The sequence below is a fragment of the Ambystoma mexicanum genome, chromosome 8 (genome assembly GCF_040938575.1).
Source record: "Ambystoma mexicanum isolate Mex_15411 chromosome 8, UKY_AmexF1_1, whole genome shotgun sequence".
Taxonomy (NCBI): domain Eukaryota; kingdom Metazoa; phylum Chordata; class Amphibia; order Caudata; family Ambystomatidae; genus Ambystoma; species Ambystoma mexicanum.
In genome coordinates, this window is record NC_090929.1 from 1,722,002,331 (window position 1) to 1,722,022,094 (window position 19,764).

The following is a 19,764-nucleotide window of genomic DNA, read 5'->3' on the forward strand; positions in this document are numbered from 1 at the left end:
GGCGGCATTATCTGCAGGGGGCCCGACACACCGTTACTGTGATTACGGATCACCGAAACCTGCAATATTTGAAAACCGCAAAAGCCCAACCCTCTAGACAACTCCGTTGGGCATTATTCTTTGCCCAGTTTGACTTCATAATTACCTATCGACCTGGTACAAAAAACGGTAAAGCTGATGCCCTTTCTCGGATGGGAGTGGAAGAACACTTGATCAACCCTAAACCTGTACCAATCATTCCCGAACAAAGAATTCTGGGTGTAATCGCCACACAATCCATAGAGGAAGTTAAGGATAAAGCCAGGCAACTTGTAACTCCAGCAGACATACAGAATTGGCATCTGCAGGGAAAGGACTTTGCAGTAAAGGACAACTTATTGTATTTCCAAGAACGATTATACCTGCCCAGCACAGATTTACAGAAAAAAGTAATCTCTTGTTATCACGATTCTTTAATGGAAGGACATCCCGGTATGGCCAAGACCTCAGAAAAGATCAAGCGCTACTTCTGGTGGCCGTCTTGGAAAAAAGATATCAGAGACTTTATAATGTCCTGTGGAGTATGCGCCCAAAACAAGAGTCAAAAGGAAAGACCAGCAGGCCTCTTACGCCCTATTGACATCCCACCTCGCCCTTGGCATACGCTTTCTATGGACTTCATCACCGATCTACCTCCATGCTCCGGATACAATACGATTCTAGTAATCGTGGACTTATTCTCCAAGATGGCGCATTTCATTCCGCTCAAAGGCTTGCCAACAGCAGCAACTCTGGCCCGAGAATTTCTTGAAAACATCGTCCGACTGCACGGTTTTCCTTCGGTTCTAATATCGGATCGAGGTAGTCAATTTATTTCTCATTTTTGGCGAAGTTGCTGTCGGTCGGCTCAAATTGATGTGAGACTATCGACCAGTCACCACCTTCAGACCGACGGACAAACCGAGAGGACCAATCAAACTCTGGAACAGTATTTACGCTGCATGCTGCAACAAACTGAAAAAACTTGGAAAGACATCCTTTGGATAGCCGAATATGCCTACAATAACTCTGTCCATTCGGGAACTGGGAAAACCCTGTTTTTTCTTTTATACGGCAGTCACCCTCGAACCTCGGAGTTGGATCCCCTCCAAGATCTTGAAACACCAGCAGTAGACTACCTGCATTCTACAATCACCCAAGCCTTTAAGGAAGCTGTTTCTCACCTTCAAAGGGCTAAAGAACAATACAAGAAAGGAGCAGATCAACATCGGAAGGAAGCCCCTCAATATCAAGTAGGGGATCAAGTCTGGTTATCCACCAAATATCTACCTCTAAAAGGGCCACGCACATTCAACCCAAGATACCTTGGTCCCTATTCCATCACTACCATAGTAAACCCAGTAGCGGTCAAGTTGGACTTGCCCCGCACATGAAGATACATCCTGTCTTCCACGTCTCTCTATTAAAACCCGTGCAACCTCAAACCCGACTAACTAAATCTCCAAAACCTATCCTAGTTGATGGAGAACTCGAGTTTGAAGTCAAAAGCATTCTGGACTCCAAGATCTCCAAATCTAAACTATTTTACCTAATTGACTGGAAAGGCTACGGCCCCCAAGATAGATCCTGGGAACCTGCTGAATATGTGCACGCTCCTCGCCTAATCAAAAGATTTCACCGAACATTTCCTGACAAGCCAAAACCCCCGGAGAAGCCTGGTTTGGGAGGGGCCTTGAGGGGGGGTACTGTCATGATCTCTGCTTCCAAAAGGTCAGGGTTTTCCCAACTCCCTTGGAAGCAGATCCATAACCCAGGTTCCGAGTGCCAACCAGTCCCAATTGGGACCTTTTGGACCCAGTCCTGGCGCCAGTGGCACCAGGCTCATAAATATGCCCAGTCCCAGTGCTGGAAGCGCCGGGCTCATAATGCTTGGGTGGACTTACCTGCAGCAGACCATGCTGCTTACTTGCCTGCCAGTTGAGCCTCTGATTCTCTTCTGTTTGGAACTACTTTTCCTGTTGGGTGGGGCAGGAGCCACTCCCTAGGTTCAGAACACTGGAACTCTTCTGGAAAGCAGGAACTCTTTTCTTACCTAGGCGTGGCTGTGGAAGGAGACACCTAAGCACTACAAGAGGCTATTTAAACCACACCCGATGGATGAATCTTGCTTTGCGTTATTCTGTATCCTCTGCAGCAGAACGCTCATCGTGTCTTCTGCATCTGATCCTGGGCCTAAGGAAAAAGGCTTACCATCCTGAATCCAGTCTTCAGCAACACCTATAAAGACAAGAAAGAACAGGTTAGCATTACGGTCTTCAGTGACAGCGCTTCACTTACCTGGTCCATCGGCTGTCACCAACGCCTCGCAATGCATTCCGGCAGCTGAAAGACAAAGGCTTACCTACTCTTCGTGCGCTCCGGAGGTCTTCGCACTGCATTCCGGCATCTGAAAGACAAAAGCTTACCAACTCTTCGCACGCTCCGGAGGCCTTCGGCGCTGCATCCCGCATCTGAAAAACAAAACAAGGTGCGTTTAAAGACATTGGGGAACTTTAATACTCACGTGCCATTACTCCTTTCCACATCTAACCCAGTGGGTATTCCGGCACCCTGCAGCCGCTCCGAACTTGTACCTGCAAAATAAAAAGACAGAGCGCATCGTGAAGCAGGCAACAAGCGCTTACTTACGTGCTTCCAGGCGCTTCTATTCATCACACGGGCTCCATCTTCAACTCACTTCAGCCCGTCATCCGCCATCGCCGGAACCCTGCAAAACAAGAGACATCATTACTAAAGACTTTTAAAGACAGAATTACTCGAAACTTACCGTTCGTGTAGTAAACGACGGACAGCAATCCTCTGAAGTCAAGAGGCCTGCTCCCCTTATCCAGTGAAGAAACTGGTTACAGCACCCTGCCCCGAAGCAGATGGAGAGCACGGCGTTCACTTACCTAAGGTGAGCGCGTTAACCTTTGGGGTTCTACAGGAGAAGAGAAAGGGAAGAAGAGAGAGACATTCAATAACCCAGTTCATTAATCCCATATTTTCTATCTGCAGACACCTTACCCTTCGAGTCAGACATACAGTGCACAGAGGTCCAGCCCAAAGAGCCAGCCGTGTGTTACACATCACCTTTGAAGATACGGTATACGCCCAGTCAAGACCGGCGCCTCTACGGGAATCAGGTGAGCGTTACAGTCAGAGGGTCATCAAAATTCCGTATGAAATAATCATTTGTCGCAAAAAAGTCCTCAATTTCACACTTTTATTTGCTCAACTGAGACCCCTTTTATCTTTATTAATTCTTTCCTCAGGCTCACAAGAATTTTGGTACCATCAACGTTCTTTCTATCTAGGTGGCACCTTTCTCATCTTGAGTAATGTCCAAGGGAGGTAAATCCTAGCTCATATCTGAGAATATTCCTGGAAGTAGATGTTGGTAATCCTTTGCATTTCCTCCAATACTACCCTATGTCCGAGGGAGCGGCTTCTAATGCATATCCCACCGCTGGTATACATGTGTGATTATATGGTGCTCAGTTGCTTTAAGATGGTCCTCTCCAAGCTCTCTGTGTATTATATTCAGCCTTCATGCTAGAATTTTTGCCACTTGTCAAACTATCGTCCATCAAGATTCTCTCTGAAACTCTTGTTAATGGTTACACACAAATACCGGTATTCCTGCACCACTCCAATTGGGGGTTGGGGGAATTCACACTACCATCTAAAATATTTCTTTTTGTTCCCATTACCAAACATCATAATTTTAGTCGTCTTGTAGTTTAGCTGAAGGTGAAATGAATTGGAGAAATGCACCAATGTGTTCAATGCTGATTATAACCCCTCTCTGTGTGATCTAGAAAGACGAGATCATCTGCTTCTGATAGCCACGTGATACAGTAGTTTACCAGTTAGGTAATCTAATGGTTGCACGATTTAAATATGAATCAAAGTCTGAGAACTAAATGTTGAATTGAAAGGAGGCCAGTGCGCATCCCTGTTTCAGACCACGATATGCACCAATGTTATTTGTGTAATGTCCCTCTGATTTAGTCTGGTAGTGAAAGCCTACGATGCATTTATATATTCTGGGATCAATTTCTCTTTTTCTCTTAGTCTGGTAGTGAAATCCTACGATGCATTTATATATTCTAGGATCAATTTCTCTTTTTCTCTTACACTGGTAGCATAAGCCTACAATACATTTCAGTATTCTGGGATCAATTTCTCTTAGTCTGGTCTTAGTCTGGTAGTGCAAGCCTATGATACATTTCAGTATTCTGGGATCAATTTCCCTTAGTCTCTTAGTGCAAGCCTACGATAGGATTAAGTTCAAAATCCTCTGCATTGTCCACAAGGCCTTCTTGGTTCTGGGGCCTCAATACCTACAACTCGCTCTTCCTAAATATCTTCCTTCTCGAGCTCTTCGCTTATCCACCTCCAACTCCCTCAGGGTCAGTCGCTTCTCCAAGCAACACGTTGGTGGTAGATCTTTCTTTGGCTGGGCCTCCCTCTGGAACAGCCTCCCTGCCTCCCTGAAACTTGAGGAGAATCATCTCCAGTTTTGGAAGCACCTCAAAACCTTTCTCTTTGCTTCTGCTTTTTCTCCTCCTCTACCATGCTGAATTTCCTGGCTGATGCTGAAAGTGCACTGGTTACCTGGCCACTCTATGATCTCGGGCCCAGGTCCCCTCCCCCGCCAGTTGCATACCTGCATTGCCTCCCGGGCAACCCCTGCACTTGGGGACTGTTTTCTGTATCCCTACAGTTCCAGCACCAGCTCTTGACACCTGAGGTCTGCACTTACCCTTGCACTTGCCACCAGCTGGCTGTAATTTGACTTATTGTTATTTATTCTATTATCCCGTGTTCTGCACTTTCCCTCTTCCCCTGCACTTGCGCGATCTCAATGACACCTGGCCTAGTAGGATTGTTGTATTTGTCTTCCCTCCGTTCCCCCTCCCTTGCCACGTCGCGCCTTGAAACACTTGTGTATAGGCGCGTTATAAATGCCATATCATATCATACATTTCAGTATTCTAGGATCAATTCCTCAATTTCTGCTGCCTCTAATTCCCTCCAGAAAGCATCTCGGCAGGCATTGTGAAATGCAGCTGAATGGTCTATAAAGACAGACAAATGGATGCTCTCTTTGGCTGATCTGCATAGCGTATTTAAGACGCATATATTGTGAATTGTCGTGCATGTTTTCCTGAAGCCCAATTGATTGGGTCTGAGCTTGTGGATCTCTGAGGCCAATTTCTCCAGTAAGTTTAAAATGAGCGACGCAAATAGTTTGCAAAGTACATTTAATAAGGCAATGATACGATAAGCCCCTGGCTCTGATCGGAGGCCTTTTTGATGAATCGGCACTAGAAGTGCCCTTTCGAACTTTTGGGAATATTGCCTGAATTGATGGTTACGTTTAATATACCTTTGAGACCGCTTGTCCAATTTTTTGGCCAGCCTATCAGGACTCGGAGCTCTGCAGTTTTGCATTCTGATAAATGCTCTGTTGGTCTCTTCTTTTCACTCCAACATTTTGGTCTACTTTCAGTGCACGGTTGGCATATAAATCCATCCCATTTCCTCTTGGGTTTGGGCTTACATTGTGGGTTAGATGATGTCTTGCAGTGGTCATTAATTAACTTGCAGAAGCTCCCGGAAACCTTATTTGGTGCTGTGTTGACACGTGTCTCATGTGCCCTTTTGTCTCTCAATCTAAACACGCATCCCTTCTCTTGGTTATGTTTCTATTTGTGCATCTCTCACTGTAGGTGCTAAGTTCTCCTGAGAATGTTTTAGTGGTACATTAAATCTAACCTCCTCATGACCTGGAACCACCTCCTCATGACCTGGAAGCAACCTAGGCTGAAGCGCCACACTCATGGTTGTATCCTATGTATCCTACTCTATGCAAGTCTGAGCAACTCCAGGTATCTGGCTAGGTCTGGTCCTTCTCACATGCACCCTGACAAATGGACATGCTTCCAATGTTTCTTTGACATATCGAACATGCCCCTGCAATTTGCATTGTATTAATTGTGCATGTGTTCTTCATGTAACATGTAGCAGAGCCCTCAACTGTATACTGTTGCTTTTGGAGTTGCCCCTGTTCCACCTTCAGCACCGCACCCAATAGCATATTGCGGCCTCCCATAGACCCTGGCATAGCAATCCACGCTGTGTCTGAACACTCTCTTCATACTGTGGGCCCACACTAGTCCTCTCTGCTGATAATTCAGCAGTCCCTTTATTTAAATGCAATGCAGTGCTCTTTTCATTTCATCTCTTTTCAGACTAAATGGCCAGTCACCTCACAGTGCTTCAAAGCCACACGAATTGCAGCAAGAAACTATACAAATATCGAGTAACATAATATAACAACATTAAAATACATTGAAAGAATACACCTGAGCCTGTTGAAATTGCACCAAAGGATATTGACAGTAGTTGTGTCGGGTAAAGTGATGTTTAAGTTTAACAAAACAATCCAGTAATAGCTGCACTAGTGTAATTTATGAAAACAACCAATATCTCTCTCTCCCACCTCCAACACTGGCTTCTGCCGGCTGGCAGGAGTCACTTCTGACTGCTGGCAGGAGTCACTTCTGACCGCTGGCAGGTGTCACTACTGTATGAAACCTGAAGGTGTCTACCCAGCTAGTCCCCGGGGATCTGTCATCCACGTGGCCAGGACACGGCCATTGCTATTGGATTCAATTCCTGGGGCTGGACCAATGCGGCAAGATCACTTGGATGGGGGGAGGGGTGGGGGGAGTCCTTGGGGAGTGAGAGTGAGCGACCGACAGATGAGATGCGGTATCCCACACCCCCCTTCTTTCAACACCCTTTCCCCATCCTACCACGTAGGACATTCAAAACCACTGCCCACCCCCTTTTCCAAAACAAACACTTTCACCCGACACACTAGAGAACGGACTAACACCAGAGCCGTTTACCTGGCATGTCCCAATACAAAGGTCCGGCAAGGCCAGGCAGTTGATCAGAATCACACACACACACCTGATGGCCCTTTTCCCTTCCCCACAGGGATAAAAGGTGCAGCAAGAGAGCACAGGATGAGATCGCTACCCACGACCGGCAGTTCAAGAGGAGGAGAAAGGCGGCGAATATCGAGTGGCTGACAAGGAGAAGCACAACCTTGCCCTTTTCGACCCAGACCCGCGAGACCTCAGCAGAGCCAATCGTAAGACCGAGGACATTAGCCCAAGTGTGTAGCATCAGATGTCAATGGTTTATGGAGCGTGTCGACGCTGATAAGCGGGAGCGAGGGGGATTTCTGCTTCCGTGGTACCGGCCTTGACTCCAGTTACGAGGAAAGCCCAAAAGTTCATCACAGCCTGCGAGTTGAGGGGAGAGCCGATAAGAGCCGGGCTGTGGTGGGTGAAAGACGCAAAGTGGCAAGTTGTACTGAGTTCAGAAAACTGTAAGTGTTGAGGGGAAGACCTGCTGCAGAGGGAACCGGCACAACCTGGTGCTAACTCAAGACACTCTGGTCGATCCCCGTCTGAGTGAAACTACAAATACCAGAAGGCCGTAGGTGAGCCGTAAACGTAGGTCAAAGTGGTCCTATAGGAGGTCAAGCAAAATCCCTGTACAGTCGAAAGCCTTTGACCGAAGACCTGTAGAGAAAGTAAGGGAAGTGCATCCCGCCTCGTGAGAAAACCAGGGAAGTGACTCCCACAAACCAGAGAACAAAATCCTGGGGCTACGGCAGTCAGGATTCTGCCCAGGCCATGGCACTGAGAGGGCGTTACTAAATCTCAAAAATCAGATGGATGAGGCTAGAGGCGCAGGCAGTCAGGTGCTCCTCCTTTTCCTAGACCTCGCTGCAGCATTTGACCTCGTCGATCACAATGTCCTCTGCCACCACCTCATTTCCACAGCTAACCTCTCAGATAACGCAGCTGCCTGGATCGCCTCCTTCGTACAGGGGATGTCTATGCAAGTCTTCTCCGACCTAGCATCTGCCTGCCCCACCATCATATCATACGGTGTGCCCTATGGGTCCTGCATCTCACCGACACTCTACAACATCTTTACTAGGCCCCGCTTCTACATCCTCGACGCATTAGGCATTTCCTACACGAACTACGCAGAGGATACGCAAATCCTCATTCCTTTGACAGGTGACTAGGACTCCGACACCAAAGCCCTTAACACTATTTACTCGACTATCCAAGCCTGGATGACCCTCAATGTTCTCTGTCTGAACAGCAACAAAACGGTGCTCCTCATAATAGGGTCCCCCGAAATACTTAAGAACCTTGACTCCCAATTCACCCACTTCTTGATTGACAATATCATTATACCAGTATCTGACTCTGTGAAAACACTGGGAGTATACCTAGACTCAAAACTATCTATGACCAAACAAGTCAATGCCATAGCCTCCGTCGCTACATACCATGCCAAATTTCTGAACGCAGCTAGACCATTCTTATCCAAGGACAACTGCCTTACCATCGCTAGGGCCATTACAGGGTCATGTCTTGACTACTGTAATACCCTCTTTTTAGGCACATCATCAAAAAAACATCGAGAAGCTGCAGGTTATTCAAAATAACACGCTCTGTGCAGCACTAGGCATGCCAAAAGAACACATTACGGAAACCAGGAAACGGGCACACTGGCTACCTATCGGAGAGCACATCATCTTCAAGACCCTTGCTCTAACCCACTAGTGAGTCCTCCTAACCGCCCCTCCTTACCTGCACCAAAAAAATGCACCGACCCACGTCCTCCAGACCTACCAGAATTCCCTATTCCAACATGCTTATAGTTCCCAGAATTAAGAGAGTTAGAGCTGGTGGAGCCAGCTTCCCAGATCTCTCAGCCCAGCCCTGGAACACCCTCCCTCCAACACTGAGAGGAGAAGTCTCTCACTATGCCTTTCGCAAAGCAGTCAAGACCCTACTCTTCACATAATCTCACCACCTGTCCACCACCAGAGGCAAGACTGTCTTACAAATGTATCACACATGTATGTAACTTACCTGCATCTGACTCAAAAGCGTCTGACGCCCGTTGTAACTAAGCCTGTCACATGTAAAAGCGCCTTGATGCCCTTGGGCTGTTTGCTTTCAATGGTTTATTTTATTTAGATTTCTATAGCGCGTAAAGTGAATATGAAGTTGGCAAGAGTAAACCCGGAAGAGGGATTCTGACGAGAAGGGGGTAAAGCCTAAAGTCCCAAGAAGCAGTGTGTTTACAAAGGTGAACCAGACTGACGAATGTCCCCTGGAACTGTTTAAAAAGACATTAAGATTGAGAAGTGAAAAGACGAGCCATAGTGAACCTGGAGGAGGAAGGCTCAAAGTAGAGGGGTCGGCGCCCAGAAGAGGGGGACCCAGGGGTGAAACCATCCCCCAATGTGAACTGTGGGAAATGAACTTTCATTTTGTGAACAAGACTTGGCCACCGAATAACCTGATAGCTGCAAGTGGAACTGTCCTCTCGTGCTGGGTCCAACCACAAAGTGCATTGAGGCCGTACAAATGGGGAAATGACGCTGTATAAATTACGACTACAATATGGGTAAACTTGAAAGGTTCCCTTCTTGGGCAGATGCAGATTCACTTTTAGAAAACCGCTTTCTTTCCCTGTTTTGTTCAATTACTCGCATGCGGCGTGGTCACCAATATGCCCATGTGTTCCCTTAATCCCAACATGGCTCACTGGCTCTTCGTGGCGTACCTTGTCTTTCTCGCAGCCTGCTGATAACCATCTTCGGTTGATCGCACAGCTCGGCTTTCTATGTCACTTCTTCCCGTGGTTCCAGCTGGGCTTCTCTGCTTCACACAGGTCTCAGGTGAGTGTCTCACTGCTTCCTTCTACCTGCGAATGCCCAGGATCCCTGCTCTGGCTTCTGGCATTCCCGCCGCGTGTTACTTTTTCCTCATGCAGCTTTCCTCTTCTCGGCACCTGAGCCAGTTGGTTCCACCGTCTCTCTTACCCCTTTGGTCGCACAGAGAGGAGCAGCCCTCTCCCACCAGCAGTCTACCATGGTTTCTGGCGGTTTTCTTTTAAATGTCCCGCACACAGATGTGGGCTCCCATCAAGCAGAGCATTGCCTGTGCTTGGGATGTCTCCTGCTCTGCATTCCTCCACTCGTTTTCTGTGTCAGTGTTACGATGTTTCTGGGAACAGGAGTCCTTTTTAGCTGGCTTGCACAGAAACATTGGAGGAATGCTTCTAATAGGTTTTGATAGCAAGTCAGTGTTAATAAGTTGGTTTGTAGATTGTGTGATGAATCCAATGCAGTCAACACAGTTCTGTGATGATTTCACTTTTTCTAGGTCACTTAACAACAAGACTGTTTTTTTTCGGCTGATGGGGCTCCCAACAAAAAGCGAAAACCCACACTGACGGGATTTGTTTCACCCCCGAAAGCCCCTCCCTCAGCACCCCCACACTCCGTAAAAATAAACAAACACGCACACCCCGTTTTCTGTCGTGGCCGCCTTCAGGTCTTGGCATGCCTGTCCACGGTCTTGGCATGCCTGTCCGCCCCTGCTAACTGTTCGATTTAGAAAGACTGCTCTGGTCACAGAGCTGTCTTTCTAAATCGTTTTTTCTTTTTTTATTTGGTTTTTCTAAAAAGGCTATTGACCCAACGCTGTCATCACTAATCTGCCGGCGGTGGCCTCCTCCTATGTGGCAAGTGGATGGAATCCGCTACCTGATCCTGGGGGCAGCCATATGAGGGAGGCTCACATAGCGGGGAGACAACCTGCAGGTCGATGTCATGGAATCCTTGGATGAGACCTGGTATCCCCCATTTGGCCTTGAAGACAATCCTCTCATACCTGATCCCCTGATGGCCTACTGTCATACGTGCACACCTCCTACTAGCAAAAGTAGGGACAACCTTTCCCATAATCCTATAAACTAAAATCCCAACTTTGGTGAATTTTGTGGAATTTACAAGACTGACTTCTCCAGTTCCATTTATCCATCATCCAGGACTGATTTACCATTTAGAACTATTGCAAGTGATCAAACAAGCTTTTTAAACCAATAATCAACAATGGACTTCTTTTCCCAGAATCACCCGAATATTGGGACGAGGAAGAGGGAAAGAGCAGTGCAGAACTGAAGAAGCCACAAACCCAGCGAGCGCTCTAGTTGGTTCTACTGGGCACAGGAAATGTAATGAACAGAAGCAAAGAGTTAAACGCTGCTGTTGGCAAGAGAACGCTTCACCTCTCTGCGAGGCTCGACAAACCGAGAAGCTCAGACGGGCATGGCGGAACTGGGCGGCTCGCCATCCATGGAGACTGGTGAGGCTGTAAGAACAAGACACCCTACAGAAACGCCAGAAGCCCGTGAACGACTCCTGGGCGTTCACAGACCACAGAGAGCAGCACCTTATTAACAAAGCCTGAAGCAAAGCAGGTGTGTTGGAGGGACGGGAGAACAAAGAGAAAGCAGTCACGAGAGGAAAGCAGGCAGTGAACCTTCACCGGTTAACCACGAACGAGCCTGAGAAGGTTTATGGTATTTTCAACGAAAACATTTAATCAAAAATGAAATCTATCGAAGGAAATGCCTCGAATGTAAATGCATCGAATTGCTATCTTTACATGTAAAAGTACATATCCATCGAAACTTGTCCCTCGAATATAGGAATAGACACGTTTCGATGGATATGTACTTTTACATGTAAAAGAGAGCATTTCCATGCATTTATTTTACACGTTAAAACATTACATGGAACTGTCCAGTGCTGAAAACTTCAAAGTATTTCGGCACTGGCCAGCTTCATGTAACGTTTTAGTGTTTATTATTTAATGGGGGGGTTTCCCCCCCCTCTCAGCCCCCAAGGACACCCCCCAACCCTAACCTAACCGTAACTCTTGCCCCAACCCTAATTCTAACCCTTGCCCTAACCGTAAACCTATTTCTAACCCTTGCCCTAACCTTAACCCTAAGCCTAAAATCCATCAAATTTCATTGAATGAAAATGCATTTCAATGGAAAGTATTTTCAATTAATAAAACTCAATGGAAATCAATTTGATTAATTAATTTTCAATGGAAAGTCCAGATACCGCCCGAGAACGCCAATAAGAGCTGGTAAGTCAATCCCAGTATAACAGGGACACATGCATATTGTCGACTGCGTAAAATGCAAAACAATACTAAAGGGAGAGGGAAAGTGAACAGGCCAATTGTAAAAAGGGGAAGTGAATTACAATTAAGATCCTTATCAGTATGTGAATGCATGAAGAGCAAATATACGGGGAACCCGAAACAAATAATATCAAGAGGATCTATTATCCAAACCAGTAGATGAACAACTGTGGAAGTGGATAGAAATACCTTGTGAATACAAGAAGCCCTGGCAGGAGACTATACCAGGAAATTACAAGTGGGCAGACACAAGAAGTCCTAAGAAGAAATTTCAGGACTGTGTTGACAAGACAAGAAGGTGCCAAAATGCAGGTAGAAAAGGAAACCAGGAGTTTGGAAAGAAATAGATGACAGCGCTATTGTGAGCCAAGAAAGACACAAGGGACTGTGATATAAACTATTTGTATTAAAGAGGAATCCAGGGGAAGGGAATCAACCTCATGGAACTAAGACTCTTTAACCTTGGAGAACATTTGTGTTTGAACTATTTATTCTTCCTTCACAAACTCTTTTTGAAAAAACAACTGAAGGTCAAAGACCTTTCCCTTTCCACCTTCTAGTTTAGTTTATAGTGTGAGGGTCAGAATACATTTTTGGACACAAGGACAGTTTTTGACATTCTGACACAGTCGGAGCTTTAGTTTTGGTTCAGGTAGGGACATTCCTCTTAGAGCAGCGTCAGAGAGGCCTTTTCCCAACCCTTTGATTTCCAATAAAAATCTTTAACCAAATATATGGCTAACTTGTGTCCACATATCACTCTGATTCCTCACAGTTGGAATGAGAGGTTCAGCACTCTCACCTCTGAGGGATCATGTACAAAATCTCAATTAGCCATTAGTGTTAGAAATGCGAGATTCAGTCTGTAAGGGGAAAGGGCGATACCATGTCTCATACTCTGATACCACTACTCTCTCCCACCGGTTGTTTCCCCCCCCCCCCCCCATGTGATCCTCCCTCATAGCCTCCCCCAGGATCAGGCAGTGGCTGCTGTCCCAATGCCACATGGGGAGGGGCCACCGCTGGAAAGGGAATAATGGTATCATTGGACTCAGTACACTACTGTCTCACACCTCCTAAACAGGAGACTCTTTCATGAACCATGGAAGAGCTAAAACAAGTTAAACAAAATCAGTCATGACAAACAACATGTACATCGATTATGTTTAACCATTTGCGAAATGCACCTTTATCATAATATGGTCTGTGAGAACATTGACTTCACCCACCAATTGGTTCATCAGAGGTGGTCGGGAAAGGAAAGGAAGAATTAATAATTACTAAAGTAAGTTTTATTTTTTATTTTTTTTCACCACCAAAACTCCAAAGCATGCAGTGCTGCCACCAATATGTGCTAAAAGCCGTATAGACCTTGGCAGGGGTCATTATTGCTTGGGCTAATGTCTCTTCCCCTACTTATTATACGTCTGAACCTGGACAGCGGGTCCTTTAAGATGAGGTAACAGTATCTGAGATGGATGGGGATGCAGATCTTACTCAAACATCAATAATCAGACCGACTCAGGAAGTTGGCAAAAGCTCAAGCTGTTTTAATCACAAGTATTTAAAACCGGGAGTACAACTGACATCAACAGACCCCGCACAGACTTATCTCCACATAATTAATACAAAAACATTGACTTTATACTAAATATTCGTCATGAGTGATGTCAGCATACATGGCAAAATAAGAAAACCTACCAGGGGTTGTGGTTGGTCAACGGGGAACATCTACATATACTTTCTATGGGCTCCAGGGACGTGATTGGATCTCTAAGGTCAGGTGGGCAACTAAGCCCATCCCAAGTGCAAGTCATCTTCCGTGTCATACTAATACACGTCACCCTATTGGCTTCTCAAACTATAGGGCTCCTTAATACGTGGCCCTCTATCATTGGTTGGCACGCTTGTACCCTTCTGGAATATTCCACTTGCTAGCAGCAAGCAAGCTGGTACCCCAGGTGCTGGGAGGGTTGGCCTGGCCATGCCTCCCCACCCAATTAGACCAACATCCATCATCACTCCTGCGGTCTGCCATTTAATTAATCCTTTGAACTTGGCCTTGTAGAGGCTCACTGCACCTGGGAATGAAAGGGAGTGAAGCATGGTTTTATCTTCTGGTCTCGGTGTAACTCGACCCAAAGTCTATTCTCATCTGATCACGTGACTGGAGACACATTTCAAGCTCTTCATTGTATTTGAATTCCATTAAATGAAGAAATCTTGGCACCCTTGATGGTTTTCATTACACCTCAAATGGAAGCTGAGCTTGCTTCTCACATTTTTGTATCTTCTTGAGTACATGGCAAGGCTCTCAGTGGATCCGACTTTTGACACTGGGCCAGGTAAGCCTTTCTTGAATCTTCCTTCGCCGTCAGCTATTATTCTGCTGTGCCCTACTTCAATGTCTTCCGTTCACGGGGTCCAAGTTTTCTAAAGTGCGTTATGGAACATCCAGATTCTATATAATGCCAATGTATATACATTGGCGCAGGGGCGCAATCTATTCACTACATAACCAGCCTTCATGATTACTTCATCTACTTGCATTACTGCGTCTGTACAATTGTAAACTGGTTTTGTATTTTCTTCGGTGCCTCTCTGCACATGCAATCTTCATTTCAAGGGTGAAATGTTACATACTTCCTTACTTCGCCATCAGTTTCTATAGGGTCTATATCCTTACTTAATTTATATCTTTTCCGTGCGTCACCTCTACTTCATGTGACATCACCAGTTCTTTCTTTCATTCGTTTTCACACTTCTTCCGGAACTTCCTTCAGAAGATCATCATTGTTCGTGGATCCATATAGGGTTTTCTGAATGTATACCTTGTTTCAAAGACGTTTCGCAGTATTGGCACTCTTACTGGTATTGCACTTGTCGCACTCTCTGGCTGCCAACAAATAGGCTAAAAAAGTCCTTCAAGGAAAGTGTATAACCTTTGTTGATGTTGGTGTCATTGGTGCAATCTCCATACCATGACAAGAAGCTCTTATTGAAGTGCTCCTTTTCCGTTGCATCAACACTTTCATGGGTAGCAAGGGACCACTATCCCGAGATGATGCAGCCCTGGCGAATGAAGGGCTTGGAGTCGTTGCCAGCCATGAATGCTGCCCCTTCAGTCCCGTCGTAGCAATCAACAGCATTCTCATCTGTTCGGCAGACGAGCCGTGGCTCGTGGGAGCAGGGAATGCTGGTTGTGCACTGATGGAGGCAGAGCGATAACGCATAAGAAGTGGATAGGAGAAGGCAGCGATGGAAGTGCCGGATGTTGATGAAAAACAAACCACTTCCACCCAAGCACAGGCATGGGGCGCGGGGGGCTTTTGCTGCCTGCACAAGTAATCTGGCTTTCCTCCTTCTAGAGCCTAGCTGACCACATATTTCTGTTTAGCCCTAAAAACGGACCTTGCTTGGTAAGCCTGGGCATTCTTTCATGAGAACTTCTGGGGATTTGGCTGCTTGACATGTTTACTCAGCTTTGATTTTTAGTGGGTCTGACCAGCTTGTTCCTACCAGGTGAGTCGTGATGTTGCCCACTGTGTGTTATAGTAGCCACTTGCTATCTCAATGCTGGATTCATCAAAGCTCTGTTCTTCAATAACCACCTGTTAAGGCGAGTTTGTGGAGATTCCTAAACTCTTTCACCATCACACGTGTGCCACCAGGCTCAGGCTCTCCAGGCCAGAGTTCAATCCTTAAACCACTCTGAAGATTCCCTGCGATGTGTGTGTGTGTGGTGGATCTCTGTGTGGGTGTGGCAGTGCAGGGCCTTTTCTTTTTTTGTGGATGATCAGTCTGTGTTTATGTGGAAGTGCTGAGCAGTTTGCAGCCGTTCTGTGTCTCAGTCGAGGGTCCTTTGTATACCTCTAGGTGACAGTGTGTGCATTGTTTTATTTCTGAACGGTTCTTGATAAACATTTGATCTTTACAGGTTTGGAGAAGAAAGTGTTGCTCGGTTATTGAGGTGGCTACAAAAACAGAAGGTGCCGCTGGATGCCGCCATATTGGACATTGGAACTGGCAATGGCCTGCTACTGGTCGAACTGGTTAGTATACGTTATTGTGGAAATTTGCTCAGATCACAGTAGTGCACATTTAAAGGCCCTATTGATCTCAAGTTCTTATGTGCCAGATCCACTGACTTGCCCGCAATTGCAGGTGTGCAAGGGGCATTGTGCTGTGCATGGGTGGGACAGGCGTACAGAAAATGCTTTGCTGATCAATCTAAGGAACTCATGGTGGCAAACGGTAAAGACAGACACAAGTGATCACATTTCAAGAGTGTTTATTAAACTGTATGGGTAGGTTGGAAAAATGCCTCATCTAAACCTAAATCTAAGATGGGAGCAAGCTTCGACCATCAAACAATAATAAGGCAGTACAAATACTGATCATTTAGTGAACGAGAATAAATTGCCTTCGAGTGTGGGAAAGTTAACTAATCAGGAGCGACTTGAATTGTCTATAGAAGAAAACGATGGATATACTAAAACTGAAAATCATGGTCGTTCCCTTACTAAACCTAGAACATCTGATTTTGATTATTTTAATAGTAATATCAACCTGAGAAAAGTTTGTAATAAGAAGAAGAAACATTATTCACAGGCAGCAATGTATAGTAATAGACTCCCGGGTCGTAATAAGAACAGATGTGTTATAACTGATAAACTAGTGTTATCGATGCTACCAAAATAAGTCCATCTCAGTCTGCAATAGTCTTCAAATCTCTTTTGGGAAAACCCCTTCCACTTTGTAAAGAGCCTAACTACTTAGGGACCCATTCTGTATCTGCCCATGCTAATCCTGAACAATCAACTGAGATAGGGTTGAAAAGAATCACAGGCAAATCTGATATTGGACCTTTTTTGGTTTATTCAGAAGCTAAAGATTCCATGAAGCCATTAGAATGCTGGTCAGGTACTACAAATTAATTAACGGAAGAAAAAAAGCATAACAGGATACCTGATGCAGTGTTGATGGATTTACAAAATATATTCGAGGAAGAAAACCAAGATGATTGTCAGAATAATGAAATTGCTAAGACATTCAAACCCATACAGATGCCCGATAACGGTGCTAAATGCGCCTGTAAATCAGTTCGATCTATAGGAAATCCTGTAAAATATAAAGGATATATTGGTTGGGGACAATATTGTTTATTCTAATCATGTATATGCTATTCAATTTCAGGCAATTGATTCTGCAAAAAAATTGGTGGCTCTGAACAGGAATCGTATCTTGAGTTTATGTAAATCCTTAGTTCCTTTACGGATGGTGACTTCCAAGGACTTTAAAATAGTAGATCAATTGGTGACTCCGATTAAAGTGACTACCAACGTATGGTGTTCGGAAATACTGTGTCATAAATCACCAAGGTATCTTATGAAAAGGATACGGTAACCAAAGGATACAATTGGTAGGGCTCTTCCGGATCCTTGATATTTCACACGGCTTGACAGTAGTGAAGTCAAATTAGACCTTCCAAATGATACAACTCTCTGACTAATAAAACAGGCAGAGAGAGGGATCACTGGAAAGGGCGTGGGAGCATCATAGGAAGTCAGCCTAGGGTAAAATAAAGTATCATGAGAAAGTGTCCCAACTAAACTCTCACTAATAACTGAAGGCAAGCGTCCCCAACCAGCACGATCCTCCCCGCAATGAGAGACAATGAAGGACTCTCCCAAGATGGGAATAAGGCCAAGACAGAGTGCGGGTGAGCGTAAATGGGAGTTTATCAATCAGAATAGGGCATGCAAAGAACTCTGCAAACTCCGAGAGCGCTCTGTCTGACAATAGCAAAGACAGGCGTATATATTTACAAAAAACGTCATCAGAACCTACACACTATAGGGGGCACAAGTTCAATGGGATTGGGTGGCGATGACTAGCTATAGGCGCTGCTGCGATGTGGTTGGCCTTGGCTGGAGGACGTCACTGGTTACCCTCGTGGGTTGGGCTGGGCTGGCAGGTCGGCTGAGTTAATCCGGACAGTGTCGTTGTGCCACTGTGGCCAGTGTCAGAGATGAATGTCTTTTCCTGACTTATTTGCCCTAGGCCATGCACACCGCAGTCATTCAGTTATTGCAATATTATCTTCTTTAGTAAATCTTTCAATAGGTTATTCTACAGGTTAATGCAACATCGGAGGAATGCACCTTGAGAGGGGTTTGATGGCGATTCATCAGTACTTGGTTACCAGTGTCCTGTTGACCGGGTACCACAGGTCGGGGGGCTAGGTCTCAGGGCATGGGACAGGCGGTACATGTCTTTTTGTCTTGTTAGAAGTCGTTATGAATGTGCTGCTGTATGTTCTCATAGTATTGGGTGTCCTAATTTTACACGTGCCATAATCCTAAGGTGATCCGGTGGGTTGTGGGGTTTAAGAGAGGGCGCCTTTGGATTTGTGTATTCAGGCGGAGGTTTACTACTGGGCTGTAAATAATTCAGGTGGCGGGCCGTGGCCTTAGGTGCTGCAGAGGGGACTACAAATCTTTGAAGCTCCAGCCTAGTTGGGGGAGGTGGAGCAGCGCGGCGCGGGCCTCTGCCCTCTCGTCTGGCAGGCCCCACTGGGAGGGAGGGGGAATGGCCTTGCATAAACTCACACAGACATCTTCCTCGTGTGTTGCCGATTTGCGGTGAAAGCATCATAAACATTCAAATAACATACAATACTAATTGAGTCATTGCAAAGCTCACATCTTAACATTGCTAATGCCTCTCGAATTTAGCCAGTCCGAGCACATTATTTGTACACTATGTTTTAACAACTACAACATTGTGTTATATGCATATGCATTTGCAGTAAGTGAGGTAGTAGTGAGGTTGGTGGAGCACATAGGAAATGACTTGCCACCGTACATGACAGTAGTGGCACATAAGGGGCTTGGACTTGTACACATGGAGGGTGCATTCTCGCGTGTCCTTCTCATGAGCCCTCAGTATGGTTGCATTTGTCTTTCTTTGCACTCTAGCAGCATTAGTTTGGTTGTGGCGCGGGACCGTGGGGTGTAAGCTTTTCAATGAGGCACATAACAAATAACCCCCCTCACCCCCCCGGGATGATTTTATTATTTGCCCACAACTGCAGTGGTGGGGGTGATTCACTGCTTATGCCATGTGAGCATGTATTCTGCCATATCTGTACGTTTTACAAATTTTCTAATCAAAGGGGTTTGTGGAGAAAATGCACGTATTGCAAGTAGTTTTGGCATTAGTATTTTGGGAACGTTTGCTTTTATTAAAGGACCATTTTTCAGTTCTCTTTCCACCCAGGCTCTGCTGGCCGGGTCATGCTGTCATGCTGGGAGCAGCGATACACTGCGGAAGGTGAAATGTTACAGTGTTGGTATCTTACACTAGCTCATGTCCGTCTCGTTCGTGGGAATGGGCTCACAGCGGATCTGCCAGGGAGCTGCGGCCACAGGGATAATTGAAACTCTCCAAAGGTGGGGGCCGTGCTGCAGTGCGCCGAGCTCACACCATCTTTATTAGACAAAATGGTTTCTGGGCCTAGCTAAATTCAATACGTTTGGGCAATGTCTTCAGCAGGTGAGCCATCCACCACCTGGGCCCTGGTGGTAAGGAGGGGACGCCCGATGAGTCATGGCCCTCACCTGGG

At 45.9% G+C, this 19,764-nt stretch overlaps 1 protein-coding gene across 2 annotated transcripts in view; it reads left to right on the plus strand.

The window, feature by feature from the left end:
* The window catches only part of EEF1AKMT2 (EEF1A lysine methyltransferase 2), a 197,332-nt gene that overhangs the window by 59,110 nt on the left and 118,458 nt on the right, over nt 1-19,764 (plus strand). For both annotated transcript variants that reach the window (XM_069612043.1, XM_069612042.1), the window contains exon 3: nt 16,075-16,189. In XM_069612043.1, coding sequence (XP_069468144.1) covers nt 16,075-16,189 — 115 coding nt within the window. The remainder of the gene's footprint in view (nt 1-16,074; nt 16,190-19,764) is intronic.